General features: G+C 35.7%; 1 protein-coding gene across 1 annotated transcript in view; it reads right to left on the reverse strand.

Annotated features, from left to right (window-relative positions):
* LOC134539567 (uncharacterized protein DDB_G0286299) overlaps positions 1–14,805 on the reverse strand; it is a 40,673-nt gene extending 25,868 nt beyond the window's left edge. Inside the window, exon 1 of the mRNA XM_063381719.1 lies at positions 14,509–14,805. Coding sequence (XP_063237789.1) covers positions 14,509–14,551 — 43 coding nt within the window. The 5' untranslated portion in view covers positions 14,552–14,805. The remainder of the gene's footprint in view (positions 1–14,508) is intronic.
* Between the last annotated feature and the right edge of the window lie 1,736 nt (positions 14,806–16,541).

Raw genomic sequence — 16,541 nt, forward strand, 5'->3', positions numbered from 1 at the left:
TGAATAATTAGATGGTGCTTGCTGTCTAAATGTAAAAATAAAATAGTGACTTGAAAATTTCTGCTGAGAAAGGTATGGATGGCTACAACACTAGCCTGTGATTTTTGGAACAAAAGAGATTGACCCAATGTTACACCACAATTCAAGATAAGAAAAACAATGAGAGACTCAAAATTCCTGAAAACTTAAAATCCTTATTCATGCTCTTGTTAGAAATACAAATTATAATTTTCAACACTAACATTCATGTATTCTCAAATAAATGCTTTCTGAACAGAAACAAACGGGCTAGTAGCTTTAACTTATGGACGCCTAGAACAAGGTACTAATCATAACAATGGTTTAAAGATTTGTTTTATTTTTTACTGGGCCAGTTTTGGCTTATAAACAGTTTTCATGTCCGTTACAAAATTAAATGTTTCACGTCTGTTACCAAAATTTTTATATCAAAAAACAGTATCTAAAAATTTTATAAAATTTAATCTGCTTGATTCATGCTGACTGAAACATAACCTCAAAGTTCACAGATAACCAATGCGTAGACATTACAGCTGTTAATATATTATGGTGGCAGAGGTTTCATGCAGTTGATATGTCGCATAACATTGTAACATAACAAAACCCTAGGGAAAGATATAAAAAATGTTTGTGATTAGTTATATCAATTTGTACTTTTATCATATTCAGCATGTATAAGTACAGGTAATGCTATGGTTCCACTCTTCGTGGAATGGCAGCTAGTAAAATTATCATAAAACTGAAAAAAGCTTTAGGTTTTAAAAACTTGAAAGGTTAAAGCTTGAAAATATTTAGGCAAACCAAATATAAAGAAATTTTTTCTAATTCTTTTTGTTAGACAGAAATCACCAAAAGTTTCATTGAAATCTAAAATGGTTACGAGGGAAACTTATTTTTTTTTTTTTTAAGTTTGGCATGGAGTAAGCTTATTGTTACAAATAATTTGTAACTGTTGTTTGGGTTTAAAGTTTTAATTTATTTGTATATTCAGCACTAGACTGTTCTGATAATTTTTTTTAGCTTCACTTATATAAAAATGTAAGGATGTTGGTTAGGTTAACAGGGTGGCCACTCTTCTGGGATAATAAAATTCCTGGTTTTTTCCAGGTTCTTTCAAGGGTGGTTTTTATCAATATTTGCATACAATTTGCATTTTTGTTACACAAAGCACACACAATATGATGTTTTATTGCCGTTAAACAATATACAACTTAACTATAGGCTTAAAAATTAAATCAATGAACTTGCTTAAAACAAAACCTACCACCAACAAAAAATTTATAATCTCACGTCACAAAAATTACTTGACACCAAACGCACGTGTTTTGCCCCTCTTGCGTGGCTGGCTAATGCTTTTCTTCCCATCCATGCTACCGATATAGATTTTAACATTACAGAAATTGCAAATAGCGTTCGTCCCGCACTTTGGATCTTTCTCCACCCATTCAAACTCTTCCGTACATTTGTCATTGTATGTGGTGACCGAACTCGTTGACAATTTGATAGTCTGCGCCAATTACATGTTAGATTAAAAGATTCAAAACAACGTCCCGCACAACTAAACTTTTAAAAAAAAACTCGAGAAAAGTATCCGTGATACCGTGACGCAACAACATGAGTGCAAAGTAAAAACAAATATACATACAAAACTAGTGCTACCAACATGCCGTGCGAGAAATTACTACCATCCTACAACAACATTTTCAGCCAAAATGCTGTTGCTTTTGAATACAGAAACATAATAAGTATGGAAGTCTGAATTGTTAACGGTTTCTTACGTACTACAAAAGTTTTTAAATGCAATATGAACAAATTAACTTTCACAAAATATAGCACACGAGCACACTGTCGTGCTTCGACGGGTGGTGAACGTGCTCATTTAACAGCCGTATGTTATTGTGATCGTTACTTCATAAAAAAAATTCCCGGTTCTAATAAAAATTCCTGGTTGATTCCAGGTATTCCTGGTTTTTTTAAGAAATCCTGGCTATTTCCCGTATTTCCCGATTTCCCGGTTGGCTGGCCACCCTGGTTAAGTAAGCTACATTTAAAATTGGAAATACCTAAAGTCTCTATCTTTATGTCTGTAATCCTGAGCCACACAAATAGTCTATGAATGTTATTCACAGATTACCAAAACATTCTCTGTAATGAATTAATATCATTCCTGTAGTGGATATAAGCTTTCACCACCATGGATAGTATATAACAATAATTTAATTAACATTACAAAATATTTAAAGGTTTCTTTTACTACACACACATACTTCACAAAATTTCAAGTCATGTAAGTTTTGTCAACTTCAAAATCAACTAGAAAAACTAACTTAAAATACATGAAAAGTAGTTATCCGCTTGTAATTATTACTTAAAACTCTCTATTTTTAAGGAAAATCAAAACTAGAATTACTTAAGAAAAAAAATTGGTCTGATTAAAAATGAAGTTTTTTTATATCAGCTGTAGTCATATCTTCTGGTTTTCTTTGGTTTTTGGCAGGTGTTGCTATAGGAAATAACTTAGGTAAAATAACTTCAGCTGGATCTAACTTATTGCTACATGCTCAATCCATGGCCTTCTGCACCACAAACAGCAGTGTTGGATCAGTAGCACATTCAGTACAGAAAATGTAATTATTCTGCATGTATAAAATTACTAGCTATGCCCGCGACTTCGTCCACAAGGAATAGTGTCTTTGGGTAGCATTTTTAATTATTTAGGCTAATTATTTTACAAATAAGACACATACGTATAAATACTTTAATGAGCTATTTGCAGTGCAGCTATTCCAGAGGAAGCTACTGCAGCAGCAACTCCTTATCTTTCCGGATTTGGGCTAGTAATAAATTTATGATAGGTTTTGCCAGTGTCTCTCGTATGTGTGCAATTCTGAGAAGAAAAAAAGGAAATTGTGGTTTTGGTTTAAATTACTTTATTTAGAACAATTGGACTATAAGGGATGACAGAAGTGACAAAGTTACATTTAAATATGATATATTTTCAATGATGTAGTTATTTTCTATAAGACAACTTTTTTTTACTTATGTTAACTATGTTACTGTACTAAAAATTTTCATAAAGTGACATCATTAATGTTTCCTTAAAACATTATGCAATGTAAAATGTGGTTATTTCAAAGAAAGAAAATTAGACTAGTTGTCTTTACAAAATGAATTAATCTGTTATTAATTATACTGTAGAGCAAAGTCAAGACATGAAAACAGTCATGAAAATGTACTGTATATTACACAATTACCATTTTTTTATTTTTTAATCAAAAAATCGTATTTTAATTTAAAAAAATCAGTATTTTTTCATACCCTGGTCTCCTGGAGCATCCAAAAATAACAAACCTCCTTGGCCACTGGCAACTTTTTGAATTATTGTATCAAAAATTATTTTTTGCTCCGAATTTAAAATTGGAAGGGCTTCAGTTATTTGTTCCATTAAAGAAGCATTATTTCCCCACCTACACCGCGCCATAACACGCCACGCTTTTCAAACACTACACATGTCCCTAAATTTACCCCAAAGAAAGGGTTTCTTAAATCCTATTAGTATGTGAAAAATAATAGTTTATATCTTACATTACTAGGTATACCAGCATCGGATATCGCGACTTTGTGAATCGAAAAGTAAATAAAAACGGAAGATGTTTTTCAAGTACTAGAAACATCCACAAATAATTAATTATGATCGTAAGTCGAATAAAAGGGATTCTTTTTCCAACCAACGATCATTATTCTTTTTTCGCAAATTTCTTTTATGTAAAGGATCTTCCGACGTACTGAACTAAAACAGCAAGCATCATGTACTACAGGATCATGCCATCAGGATCAAGTTTTCGGAATCCTGGGATAAACTTGAACAAATGAAACAGCAGCCATAATGAACACACAATATACGATGGCTGTAATCAAAGAATTCCCAGAAAGTCTGCAAAATTCAATGTATCAGCTACTTCAGTGCACAGCACACAGCACATACTCCTCACAGAAAATGAATGATGTTAACGATTCAATTCTAATTTTAGGCTCCCATTAGACTTGATTGTTACACTGTGACTCAAAATAGTACGTACTTTAAACGCAATGTTAACAAAACAAACATTTCGTAATACAAATACTTTTTCTAATAAAACAAACATTTCGTAATAAAAATACTTTTTCTAATAAAACAAACATGAAATACAATCATCAAAAATTCCTTAACACAGCAATACAATCTTTATTTAATCGAATTTCATTATTACAACACTACCTACATTGACAAAATATTCTCAAAAAAAAATACCCCCCCCCCCCCCCCGGGTAAACACAAACAATGTCAGCGATTTTGTGAATATGTAAGCTGTTAACTTATTTTTTCACAAACCAGTAGGAATTAAGAAACGTTCCACACAGGGTTAATTCAGGAATGTCTCTAGTATATAGAAAACATAGGTATAATTCTATTTATCGCAGGTAAACAATAAATGGTTTCGGCAGCATTAAAGCAGAGCTATTGTAATGCAAGATATAAAATTTTAATTTTGTTCCAAACTAGTAGGAATTATGAAACCATCCATTCTATAAAGCCACAACATCCAATAAATTCCGTTAAAATTACAAAAATGGTGTATGTAAACTAATAATGTTCTTTTTTCCTTAACTATCCCTAAAATAGCACGAAAAGTATGTTTCCAGAAACTATTAACATTCCTCAACTATCCCCTAACAAAGTGTTCCAAAAATAACAAATTATACCAAGAAAATCTTTATAATAGGGAGGGCCATGAAAAGCCGGTAAAATACTATTTTCTAGTGTAGTTGTTCTACAAAACGAAAAATTTAATTACAAAAATGGCATTTTGAAATTAAAATGGGATACTTATAAAAACTTGATATGTAGTAGGGAGGGCAATGAAGACCAGGGAAATAATGTTAATGTCAGTTATGTTTTGATTGATTGCTACATTTGCGACTGGGGCCATGATATTTTCTCCCCTAATTGGTTTTCAATTTCAAGTGACTGTAGAATATAGAATATTCACCTGAAATGGAAAAATAATTAGGGTATAAATCTTGGCCCCTGCCGTAAGAGACTGACATACACCAATCTTTTTTGAAAAAAGCCTCCTGATCTAAAGGATCTCTGGAGAACCACAGGATCAAGTAAAAACAAAGATGTGACAACAGGATCAGAATGATATCATGTGGAAAACAGTCAGCTAAACTAAATTGAATCAATCCAAACAGCAGCGTTATAAACTACCAAGACCAAAATAAACACAAACAAATTTGTTTAAAGCAAATTTAATACATCATGAAATTGTAACGTAGCTGTAACAAAACGTACCACCTTCTACTGTCACAATATTAAACCACAACCACCCTAAAATTCTTATGAATGGTACAATTAGAAAGAAAAAAAATTAAGACTTCTATTGCACTGACATATTTAACTGGCACAATTTCCAACCGATAGTAAAGGTGGGTAAATATGTAGAGTAGCGGTATTTGCGAAAAAAAATGCTAAAAATTTGAAATTACTTTTATTATATGCTCTTTCACTTCCTCTTTTCATTCAAACCGGCGGAGATAAGAAATTCCAAATACTTTTAGAATATCGAATTTTTGACGTGACGTCTAATAAATCGGTGAACGCCGGCTGCACGCACGAAAAAGTGTCCCACTACGGATGTTCCTGTTTGCTCATTGTAGCGCATGCGTGGCATCTCTCTTCATGCTCATTGTACGCATGCGTGGCATCTCTCTTACACTCAATTGGAACAACCATCAATTTGACTTTACAATCATATTTTCGTCGTTTGAATTATTAATATTATGTAATTTAACAATTGTCCACCGATTTTCAGCACAATCTGTAAGGTTATTTAAAAGTAATGTTGAATATTCAAATACGTTTTGAACCAACAATGGTGTTTTACAGTTACACATAAAAATTCAAATTACACCCGGGATCTTATGCACAATGTTTTAAAAAATATTGTAACACATTATAAATAAGTTTGGTGTATTTGGGATGTGTATTTGTTATACAATTGTTATAAAAACGAAATAATATTATTCCCCTACCGTGAACAAAATTTTTATAACTGTATTATAACATCTGAAACTACAAATTTTCAAGTATGGCCTCGTGGCTATGCGGTTTAGCCCAGTGAAATTAGACCCTGGAAACCTCTGACGTGGAAAAAATTGTTGGAAAGCTGGAAATCATCTTAAACCCTTTGGTTGGCATCCAAATTGAGTATCCTGAGTTTTCGCCCTCACAGTTGGTGAGCTTAAGGAGGGGGGTGGTAAAAACTGTGAAATTATCGGACTGTATTGTGTTTTTCACACGTAACTCGAAAACGATGCATCTTAGGTTAAACTTAGCAGTAAGCATAATTAAAGTGTATATTAATTTTCGTCGAATAAGACCACAAACGTCAAAATCGGTTTAGTGGTTTGGCCGCAATCAATATTTTAATATTATAAATGTTTTATATTTGTAAATATTTTAATTTCTCGCCTGTTTACCGTCAGAAATGATCTAAACCACCACTCAGATCAACAAAACACACAGTTAAAAGTTGTATAGCATTACATTCTAAGTTGAACAGACACCTTAACTGCGAAAATCCGTTTGGCTCAACATGTGCCGTTTATTGGTATGATTGGCACAGATTTTAATTTTTAGGCTCAAATTTTCATTTTTAAATTTTTTGCATTTTTATTCTTATTTAATTTTTGTCAGACTTCTGTACTCTCATATCAAACCTTTTTTTTATCTTAGTTCTCTTTCCCTGGTTTTCGGCGCACAGTGGCCGTGTCCTTAAGTCTCTCCCTCTCTCTTTTCTTTGGCCGCCAGAGAGCACCCTTAAGCCCCATGCTGGTTGCAAGTCACCTAGCGCGAGATTTGCGAGTCGAAGTTAAACTTAGTTCAACTGCGCCTCCATAGAGCGCGCGGCGCTCGACGGCTATAGAGGTTTTTACCAAGCAACAGACCTTCGTTTTACCTTGCCTCGGACGTCTTCGGCTCCTTTCGGCGCTGAGCCATATCTCCCCCCCCCCCCCTTTTCGTACTACCGGGTCCCAGCATCCTTTTTTTTAGACGATCTAGCCGCCATGATGGATTAATGCGCGGGCTGTTGGGCTGACTACATCGGCGTCTCTGTCGATCTGCTTCTTGAATAATAAATCGCGTGCAGATCTGCCTTCTTCTGAGCTATAGGATGTAATCATCTTGGCCGAGGGAATTTTTCCCTAAAACTTTTCTTTGTCTTCTGTTAGTTAGTCAGTCAACCCGAATAGCTACGTTTTAGTATAATTATTTTAAATTCTTTTCTTTGTGCTTCCGCGACATCTCCGCGATGCGCGTCCTAACTGGCGATCGCGCAACATGAATGGAATCATCTGTCATCACCCTGCTTCGGTGAGTCTTTTGCATTCAATATTTCCCCCAATTCGCTCCCTTTTAGCGGGCTTTTGCCTGATTGATGGTCTGTCTGCTACTTGGCCTAATCTCTGGTGATATTGGACCTTGTTGCAGGCAGGGTGCAAGAGATAACTACCGATTGAAGAAACACCCCCGTCATCCGAGAGTCACCCCTCCACAAATGGTCGTGATTGAAAGTCAATTCAGTGAACCCCAAAAAAATTTATTCTGCTCTTCCCGCCGAATTTTACCTGGTCGTGAGTTCTGAACGACAAAATTTCATTAATCTTGGTGTGCCAGTGTACACGGGAGAAGTTTTTGTGAACTATGTAAAGTTATATCTTCAGTAATTATGACTCAAGAAGAATTAACCCTTATTGGACATGGGGATATTGTAATTTTTTTTGCATAAGGTTCAAAACCAAGGCAATATATTCTAACTATTTTTGTAAACATTTCACTATGGCTAGAACCTTGTTAAATTTTCGCTAGATTCGCGGTCCGGACTCGCTAACACTATAAATTGTGTTCATGTTTTCTTCATTAATGATTGCTAAGATGTTAAAATGCTAATTTGTTGATCAATGGTTAATCTGCCTTGATATTTTCTGGTAAAATCTAATTAAAGAAAGATTATGCACTACATAAAAGAATATTAATATCAATAAACCAGGAAGCCTATAGATCACATGACTTATTTTGTTGTTTTTATTTAATTGAGTACCTATATGTATATTTCTACCGATCCACTGACTCCCAAATGGATTGTTTGTAGGGAGTTTCTAAATTGTTTTGTTCCCCGCCTCTTGCCACCTCTGGTGATGTTCGAATTTTATGTGAATTTTGTAGCTTGTTGCTCAGCTGTTTCCTAGGACTTTTAAGAGGTGTTATAACACTAAAAATCAAGGGCACGAGGGGCGTTACAAACATGAGATATGCTCGATAATCTGAAATCCCAGTTATTAAGTTGTTGTGCACCATCCCCCCCCCCCCCGCCCACCTTTCTAATCCTATACATACTGCCAAATGGGTTATAGAAAGGAATGAATGAGGCTTGTGATTGACCAAAAAAATAAATAACTATATTTACAGTTGCGAAGAAATATGTGCATTCTCAAAATTCAAACAAGCAAAGATAATCTTCTACGTTTAGATGTCGATGGTTGGTGATCTTGAGATGTCGATGGTTGGTGATCTTGAGATGTCGATGGTTGGTGATCTTGAGATGTCGATGGTTGGTGATCTTGAGATGTGAATATCTGGGGATCGACTAGCCTGGAAGTAGATGGCTGCTGTTCAGTGCAGGCACAGGATAGTAGGTCGTGTTCAATGTCGCTTGTTTCGTCACCGTCATTCATTTGGTCGGGGTCCATGATTTCAGCATCTGAATAAGAAGTAGAATGATATATCAGCAACAGTAAATGAATGGTAATTTGAATAAGTGAACAACATTGATACCTATTGTGGTGGAAATAACTGTACAAATTAAAACAATATTACCAGGAGCAATAGACTTACCTGACAATACATCAGCTGCAGAATCGTGCTCTGAGTCAGTGACTTTAGCTGTGTCTACATTTGGTGCTTCAGCACATGACTGCCCCTTGCAAGCTACACAAATGTAGGAGCAGTTAAGACCCATTTTACGGCAGCTACAGCCGGATCCCTTGCATCCTTTTTCACATTGACAGTATATTGTCTTGAGTACATTCAGTGGGGCTGCCTCTTTCTCAGTAGTGATGGGGACCAATCCAACTTTGCTGTTTTTCCATCCCCAGTTGAGTGCATCTTTATCGACACCAAGCCACTTTTGGACCTGATGGTAGGCCCTAAAGCTATGCTCTCGAGCTGCTGCCTTTGTGGGGGCAAGGAAGCCAGGTTCATGTTGCTTTTTGCCACTGTTTTGGCGAACAGGGAAACCTTGTCTCCATAAACAGCCTCGAGAAATTGTTCCCCCACGGCTGCAATCTGATCTTTGTCGACACGGCGTCTTGCAGTTCCTTGCTTTTTTCCAGGGTCTTGAAAAATTTCATTTTTCCGTCTGAAAAATGCTGAGGTTGTGTCACATCCACTGAAGGCGTGCAAGAAAAGAATATTTTTTTTTGCAGTATCTGAAAACTTGAACTTGGAGGGTGAGTAATGGGTGCTATCGTTTGCCCCCGTCCCTGGTTTCATGAGCACAACCGTGGTTGTAGTTGGTGCCAATGCAGTAAGCAGTGTTAGGAGGTCCGTATCCTCTCCCACTATTGCTACATATCGATGTTCTTCAGCAAGTTCCAAAGCGGCTAGGACAATGTCTCTGTCTGCATCTTCTTTGGCTATCTTCACTGCAAACTCTCGCACTCTTTTTCAAGTTTTAGACGATTTGAAGCATTGATATGAGGCGCCGTTTGTTGCTGTCATTAGATAGAAGCTTGTCTTTTGGCATTGTAGCTATCATACTTTCATTGAATTGTACAGTGGATGCAGCGGAAGTTGATTTCCGACGAAGGCGCTCTGCTGATTTGGTGCTGGTTTCATTGACATTTTCAGGGTAACCATCGAAGACTATGGCAGTGCCTTTTTTGTTGTAGTGTTTTTTCACATATTCCATATACCTACCTATCTAATATTTTGAAATACTGCTCCCTTATCTGCCAAAAAACTGTGCAAAAGAAAACCTCCATCAATGACATAGACTGGGTCATACAAATCATGATTTTCCTCATCTTCATCTCTCAAGGGGCTTTATAAGTCATATAACACAAATTTTCGAATTTTCCTCATGCCTGATTCATCAAATATGTAGAGGGTAGGGTGCCAATTCGAATTCAAAGTATGTTTTGAGATCGGAATTGAACTTTTTGAAAAGAGATATTCTCCTGAAGATTGTGTCAGGATTGACTTTCCTGTTTATGGATCGTGACTTTGGAGTTGAAACTTTTCAATGGAGTCACTCGCATTTTCCTTTGAAATTTCAGATCTTTGAAATTGCTGCCAATTATTTGTCTAATGCCCTCCAGCCCAATTTCGTATGCCTCGTGACAGTTTATCGTATCGTCCCCTACCACTTCGGTGCCTATTGACATAATGCATTCTCCTTCCGGGAAAGGGTCGTGTGTTGATAACCACTCAGTAAATTTCAACACATCCAGCTCGTCTCTAGTGATCCTTGATGGCCTGGCATCCACGTGTTGCTCTACTGTACTGAAAGTGACCCCACAAAATTTTTCTAACTGTAGACATATCTCTAAGATTGCAGGCATGGACGATAGCCACTTCATTAGAACACTGTCCGTTATACCTCTTCCGCGACTTACAGCTCCTTCCGTTTTCCTAGATTTCATCAAGGTCTGTTCTATGGCCATATCTGACCATAGGCCAGACCAAAATTTGTCAGATCTTCTTACTGTGAAGACTAATCATGTGAAGTGGGGCGGGTTTTGAAGGGGGGAAGGGATAGAGGACTATTTGTGACGTCTAAGAAGATGTTTCCACTTCCGCCAAGGGGCGAGGGTGGCAAATTTTTATGCTTGGCCTGTCTATACTTTAAAACACCCTGTTACCGCGTAAAATAGCTGGTCCGACCCTTCTAATCTCCCACCCCCTCAGCAGTCAACCTTTGTCACTATTAAGACCCGAGGGAAATGACCTGACTGCTGCTTCCCGTCTCTCGTTTCCCAACCCCGGTGTCGCCAGCCGACAATCTGCCCAGCTGGTGCTGGATGAGTGATGTATCTGGCTGGCATTCGGCTGGACGAATGGACACACGAGAAAGAGGTGGAGCATGAGGGGGAGGGTGGGGGAGATACTGGGGGGGGGAGGAATAATTACTTGCTGCTGAAGGGTAGAAACAATAAATAAAAAAGGTGGGAAGGAAGAGGAGTGGGTGACTGCCGCCTCTCCAGCAGACGGAGTAAGACCGCATGGCGACACAGAGCCATAGTGTTTACGTTCCACTAAGCTGTGACACAGTTCACAAATACTTATATTGTGCTCAGAATTCTACTGGAGACAAATTTATGGTGCGGCCCTCATATATGGCAGAGCCCTTACCGATTATCCGGGTTTTTTACTGGATTTAAATTATCCGGGCATCTGTGGGTCCCAATTAACACGGATAATTGGGAATTTAGTATAGTTAATTTTTTGTGTCAACCACAATAAGCCTCATTCATTCATATAACACATTTTTTAGGTACACACACACACACATTATATATATATATGTATATAATAGTAGGGTGGGGTGAGTGGTTGGCACAACATTATCATGATAACTGGGATTTCAGGTTATCGGACATATCTCGCAAAGAATCAAGCGGATTTTTGCAACTAAGTTGACTATTCAACTTAGAATTTAATGCTCTACAACTTTTTACTGTGGGTTTTGTTGATCTGAGAGGTGGTTTAGATCATATCTGACTGTAAACAGGCGAATAATTAAAATATTTACATATATAGAAAAATTTTCTAATATTAAAATGTCGATTGCGGCCAAACCACTAAACCGATTTGGACGTAAGTGGTCTTATTCAACGCATAATAACATGCACTTTAATTATGCTAACTACTAAGTTTAACCTAAGATGCATCGTTTTCGAGTTACGTGTGAAAAGCACATAAAAGTCCGATAATTTCACAGTTTTTTCCACCCCCCTCCTTAAGCTCACCACCTGTGAGGGCGAAAACTCAGGATACTCAATTTGGATGCCAACCAAAGGGTTTAAGATGATTTCCAGCTTTCCAACAATTTTTTCCACGTCAGGGTCTTATTTAACTGGGCTAGTTAGCCACGCTAACTTCCAATCCAAAGGATGTTGGTTGGAATCCGGGCAGCTGCGAATTTTTTTTGTACTTGTAAAATTAAATACGGCGCACGCAACATTTCAAAAGTAATAAATATATTTGAATTAATGAATGCAAATAAAAGTAAATTTATTAACTGAATTGTACATTTCATTTCACTCCTTTGTATGCATACAAAAATGTGATAATTCAATAAAAATGATTCAATTTTATTCATAAAGTATGCAGAGGTAGAATTTATCATACAAAAGATAGAAAAATTAAAAAAAAATTTCTTCCTCAAATAATAAAATATTTTTAATGCCTAAATGGTTTGGTTGCAAAAACCTATTACGGCTCAGTCTCAGGCCGAATATGATATTTCCTTTTCTTCTGGATCAATCATTTCATCAATGTTTTGTTATGACGTTGTCATGTTAAACTATCGTCCGTAAACCGACTTTACAGACAACCAATTTTTTTAATTTTGAATATGTACAGTAGCGGTATTTGCAAAAAAAAATGCTAAAAATCTTAAATTACTTTTATTATATGCTTTCACTTCCTCTTTTCATTAAAACCGGCGGAGATAAGAAATCCCAAATACTTGAGGAGATATCGAATTTTTTAATTTTGCAATACTATACCTGTGCAATCATTCGACTGTCACATTTTTTTATTTTGTCGTGTGTTCGTGAATGCCTAATTAATTAAAATGGTTGATTAGGTCAGGTTAGTTACATTATAAATACTTTCAAACTAAGCGGACATTAAAAATAATGTAAATTAATTGAAATGGTTGTTTAGTTTTGAAGTATTTATAATGTAACTGACCTGACCAAACAAACCGGGACAAAGGAAGAACAGTAGGAACTCACGTAATTGTTTTTTTTACTTATTACTTACGCTACAATAAATGAATAAATAATCACGTATTGGTTCATTTGAATACTGGCCAATCACTGAACTGTCACGTGACAAAATTCTCCAATAAAAAAATAGATACGCGTAAACAAGAAACAATGGTACTCGCCACATGAATACACAGGTATTGCGATGAAAATTAAAAAATTCTATATCTCCTAAAATATTTGGAATGTCTTATCTCCGCCGGTTTTAATGAAAAGAGGAAATGAAAGAGCATATAATAAAAGTAATTTCGGATTTTTAGCATTTTTTTTCTCGCAAATACCGCTACTCTACATATTTACCTAAAGGTGAACCACTCCTTATAGTGCATGCCAGAATTCTTTCCTGTGTGTCAGTCTGCGGTTTTCAAACTTCAGATGTAATTAACCATTTTAAAATTTGCTTGAGCAGTAGCACACATTATGCACTATGCAAAAGTCCCTACTGTGCTCGTAAACAGCTTGCCTTAACAATAACAAGGACCTTAAAATCAAAACCAGTGAGATCAGGGACATAAGAAATAATTATGAATTGTAAACTTCCCTCAATTTTTAACCATGAGGCAATCATAACACAATTGAAAAAAATTAAGCACCCAAGTGAAAATGCACAATTTCAGAAATAAGAAAAGACTAATTATTGCAACACTATTTAAGGATCATCACAGTAAACATAAGTACTGAAAACAACATCATGATTTTAATTTTTATTTGAGCACCCACCAAAAATTACCCAACATAAATTATACAAAATGAAAGCATATCACAAATTAAAAACTATATTAGGTACACCAGAGTTTCAAAGAAAAACCTTAAGTTATAACTATAGCATTTAATAAATAAAGCTATAAAAAATATTCAAACAATTTAATTGAGACAAAAAAATTAAGAACTTAAAATAAATAAATTTTTAAGTTCATGAAAGTCTATTAATTGGACCTACAAATAAATTTTGATATAACCATGCATTGCTTCGTTAATACTAAACTCGGACTCAAAAATACACTAACTTAAATTTTTTTCCAAAATTTATTGTCTTATTATTGGAAAAGTTAATTTATATTTGCAATAGAAAAATAAACAGTTATTTAAAAAATTAATCAGATTTTGTTTTGATTGTGTACGCAGAATTTGTACACCTTCTTAACATACAAACAAAATTTTTTCGAAAACTCTGCAAGAGACAGTACAGAACGGTAAGTGGCGTCACGAAGCCATTTGGCTTTATTCAAAAATACAATCTAGAAAGTCACATATTACAAGAGAGAAGTGTATGAAATCCTACATACACCTAATAGTTTTCATTATCTCAAAAAATTCTAAAATAAATAAGAAAGTAGAATATTATAGTTTTAAACTTCAAGTCAAGCAAATATCACAAATAACGTTAATTACCGGTCACTTCTTTACGAAGCTCGTCTTTGCTGATGTCCGCCATTTCGTCTAGTAGAACAATGCAGCCAACGCTTCGTTTAGTAACTTCCCTTCAAAGTAATAACAAAAACGTATAAAACACTTGTATAATTTAAAATGCAGACTAACTACTTTAGCCGGAAAAAAAATTATACAACCGCCAAACAATACAGCATGATTAAAACGTTTATTTGTTAATACTTTAATGCACAGCCGGTCAACGAACTTCGAATTTTCCCACAAGCTACCGTTATTGTTCAGTGAAGTGACAAAGATACAAATGTCAGTTCTAGAGAGAGTGTACAACTACTACAATGAGACCTAAGATACACATAAAGTTCTGCCTTTCCCGATTACACCCGAACAATACACCTTCGGCCAACCTCGGGATTTGTTTTATTTTTGCGCAAGAAAAATGAATTTAAATATTAAAAGTGGTCGGTTAGGTTAGCTACATTAAAACACTTTAAAACACTATGGACGGTTAGTAGGGTTAGTATAGCTACATTAAAATAAACAGAGAAATATAAATACATATAAATAAACCAGAGGTTGGCCGAAAGTGAATTGTTCGTGTGTAATCGGGAATGGCAGAACTTTATGTTAATCTTAGGCTTACCACAACTTACAGGGGGCAGCCTACAACTCACGTCGTTTCGGTTCCCTACCACGTTCGTGCAACTTCGGATTTCTCTCTTAAATTGAAATTTAAAAAATCGAAGGTTTAGGTTAGGTTAGGTCAGTCACAGCATGCTTGTTTTCATTGGAAACTTCTGATTTAGTGGCTGAAGTGACGTTAATACCAAAACGCAAAACTTCGGAAATCTTCGGAAATTCTTGCAGGGAAGCGAAACTACGTGATTGTAGGCTTCCCCAACATACAGACCATAAAATAGCTGCAGACTTTAGAGATTTTTTTTATAGATAGTTAAGTGGCCTACAGCTTTCCCCATAGCCATAGGGTCATTATATGCAGCGTGAATCTTAATTTCGAGTCGTTATCAAATATGAGAATATATATTTTACACCCATGCCTTACCCGGGACTCGAACCCAGAAACCCTCGCCCGGTAAGCCGGTGTAGCTACAGACTGAGTAGAGCTCGAAGGATCATAGAAAATGTATTTGGTGTCATGTCTTCCGAATTCCGAATATTTCTAAAAATTAATCGCTTTACAGCCAGATAAAGTGGAGTTTGTCGTGTTGGCTTGCATCTATCTACACAATTTTTTATGCAGGAATTCAGTTTTAAGACATCCCTACACCACACCCGGAAGTTTTGACTCGTACGATGATGATGGGAATTTCATTGAAGGATTCTGGAGAAGGGAAAATGATGAAAGGAGTCGTTTGAGGGATCTCAAGAAAGGGATGCCTAAGATGTACATCAACCTCTGTCCCTGCCTGAACATGCTGGAATATTCACCTTCGGCCAACCTCGGGTTTATTTAAATATATTTATATTTCTCTGTTTATTTTAATGTAGCTATACTAACCTAACTAATCGTCCATAGTGTTTTATAGAGTTTTAATGTAGCTAACCCAACCGACCACTTTTAATATTTAAATTTATATTTCCTGCGCAAAAATAAAACAAATACCGAGGTTGGCCGAAGGTGAATATACCGGGCGTATTTGGGCAGGGACAGAGCTTGATGTACATCTTAGGCTTCTCCTCCAGAACACTCCCCGAAAATGTTCAGCTAACTTGCATAAAATTCATTGACGAATTTCGTGATTAAGTACTATGTTTCTCCAGAGGGAGAGATAGCATGGCAATACGATTCAATAAAGTAATTATTAATATAGAGTTTAAGTAAAGTTGGGTTTTAATTAATTTAATTTAAATAAAATAATGATGTACGGTAATTTAATAAATAATTTAAAACACTTTCGAGCCTAGCTAAATAAGTCCTGATCCAACTGGAGTTACACATTTTACAGTAACTTCCAAATTGTATATCTTCAAAAAGGTTATGACTAACAAATTACTTTTTGCATGTATTTGACTTTTAT

The sequence above is a fragment of the Bacillus rossius genome, chromosome 15 (assembly GCF_032445375.1).
Source record: "Bacillus rossius redtenbacheri isolate Brsri chromosome 15, Brsri_v3, whole genome shotgun sequence".
In the NCBI taxonomy this organism is placed as follows: Eukaryota; Metazoa; Arthropoda; class Insecta; order Phasmatodea; family Bacillidae; genus Bacillus; species Bacillus rossius.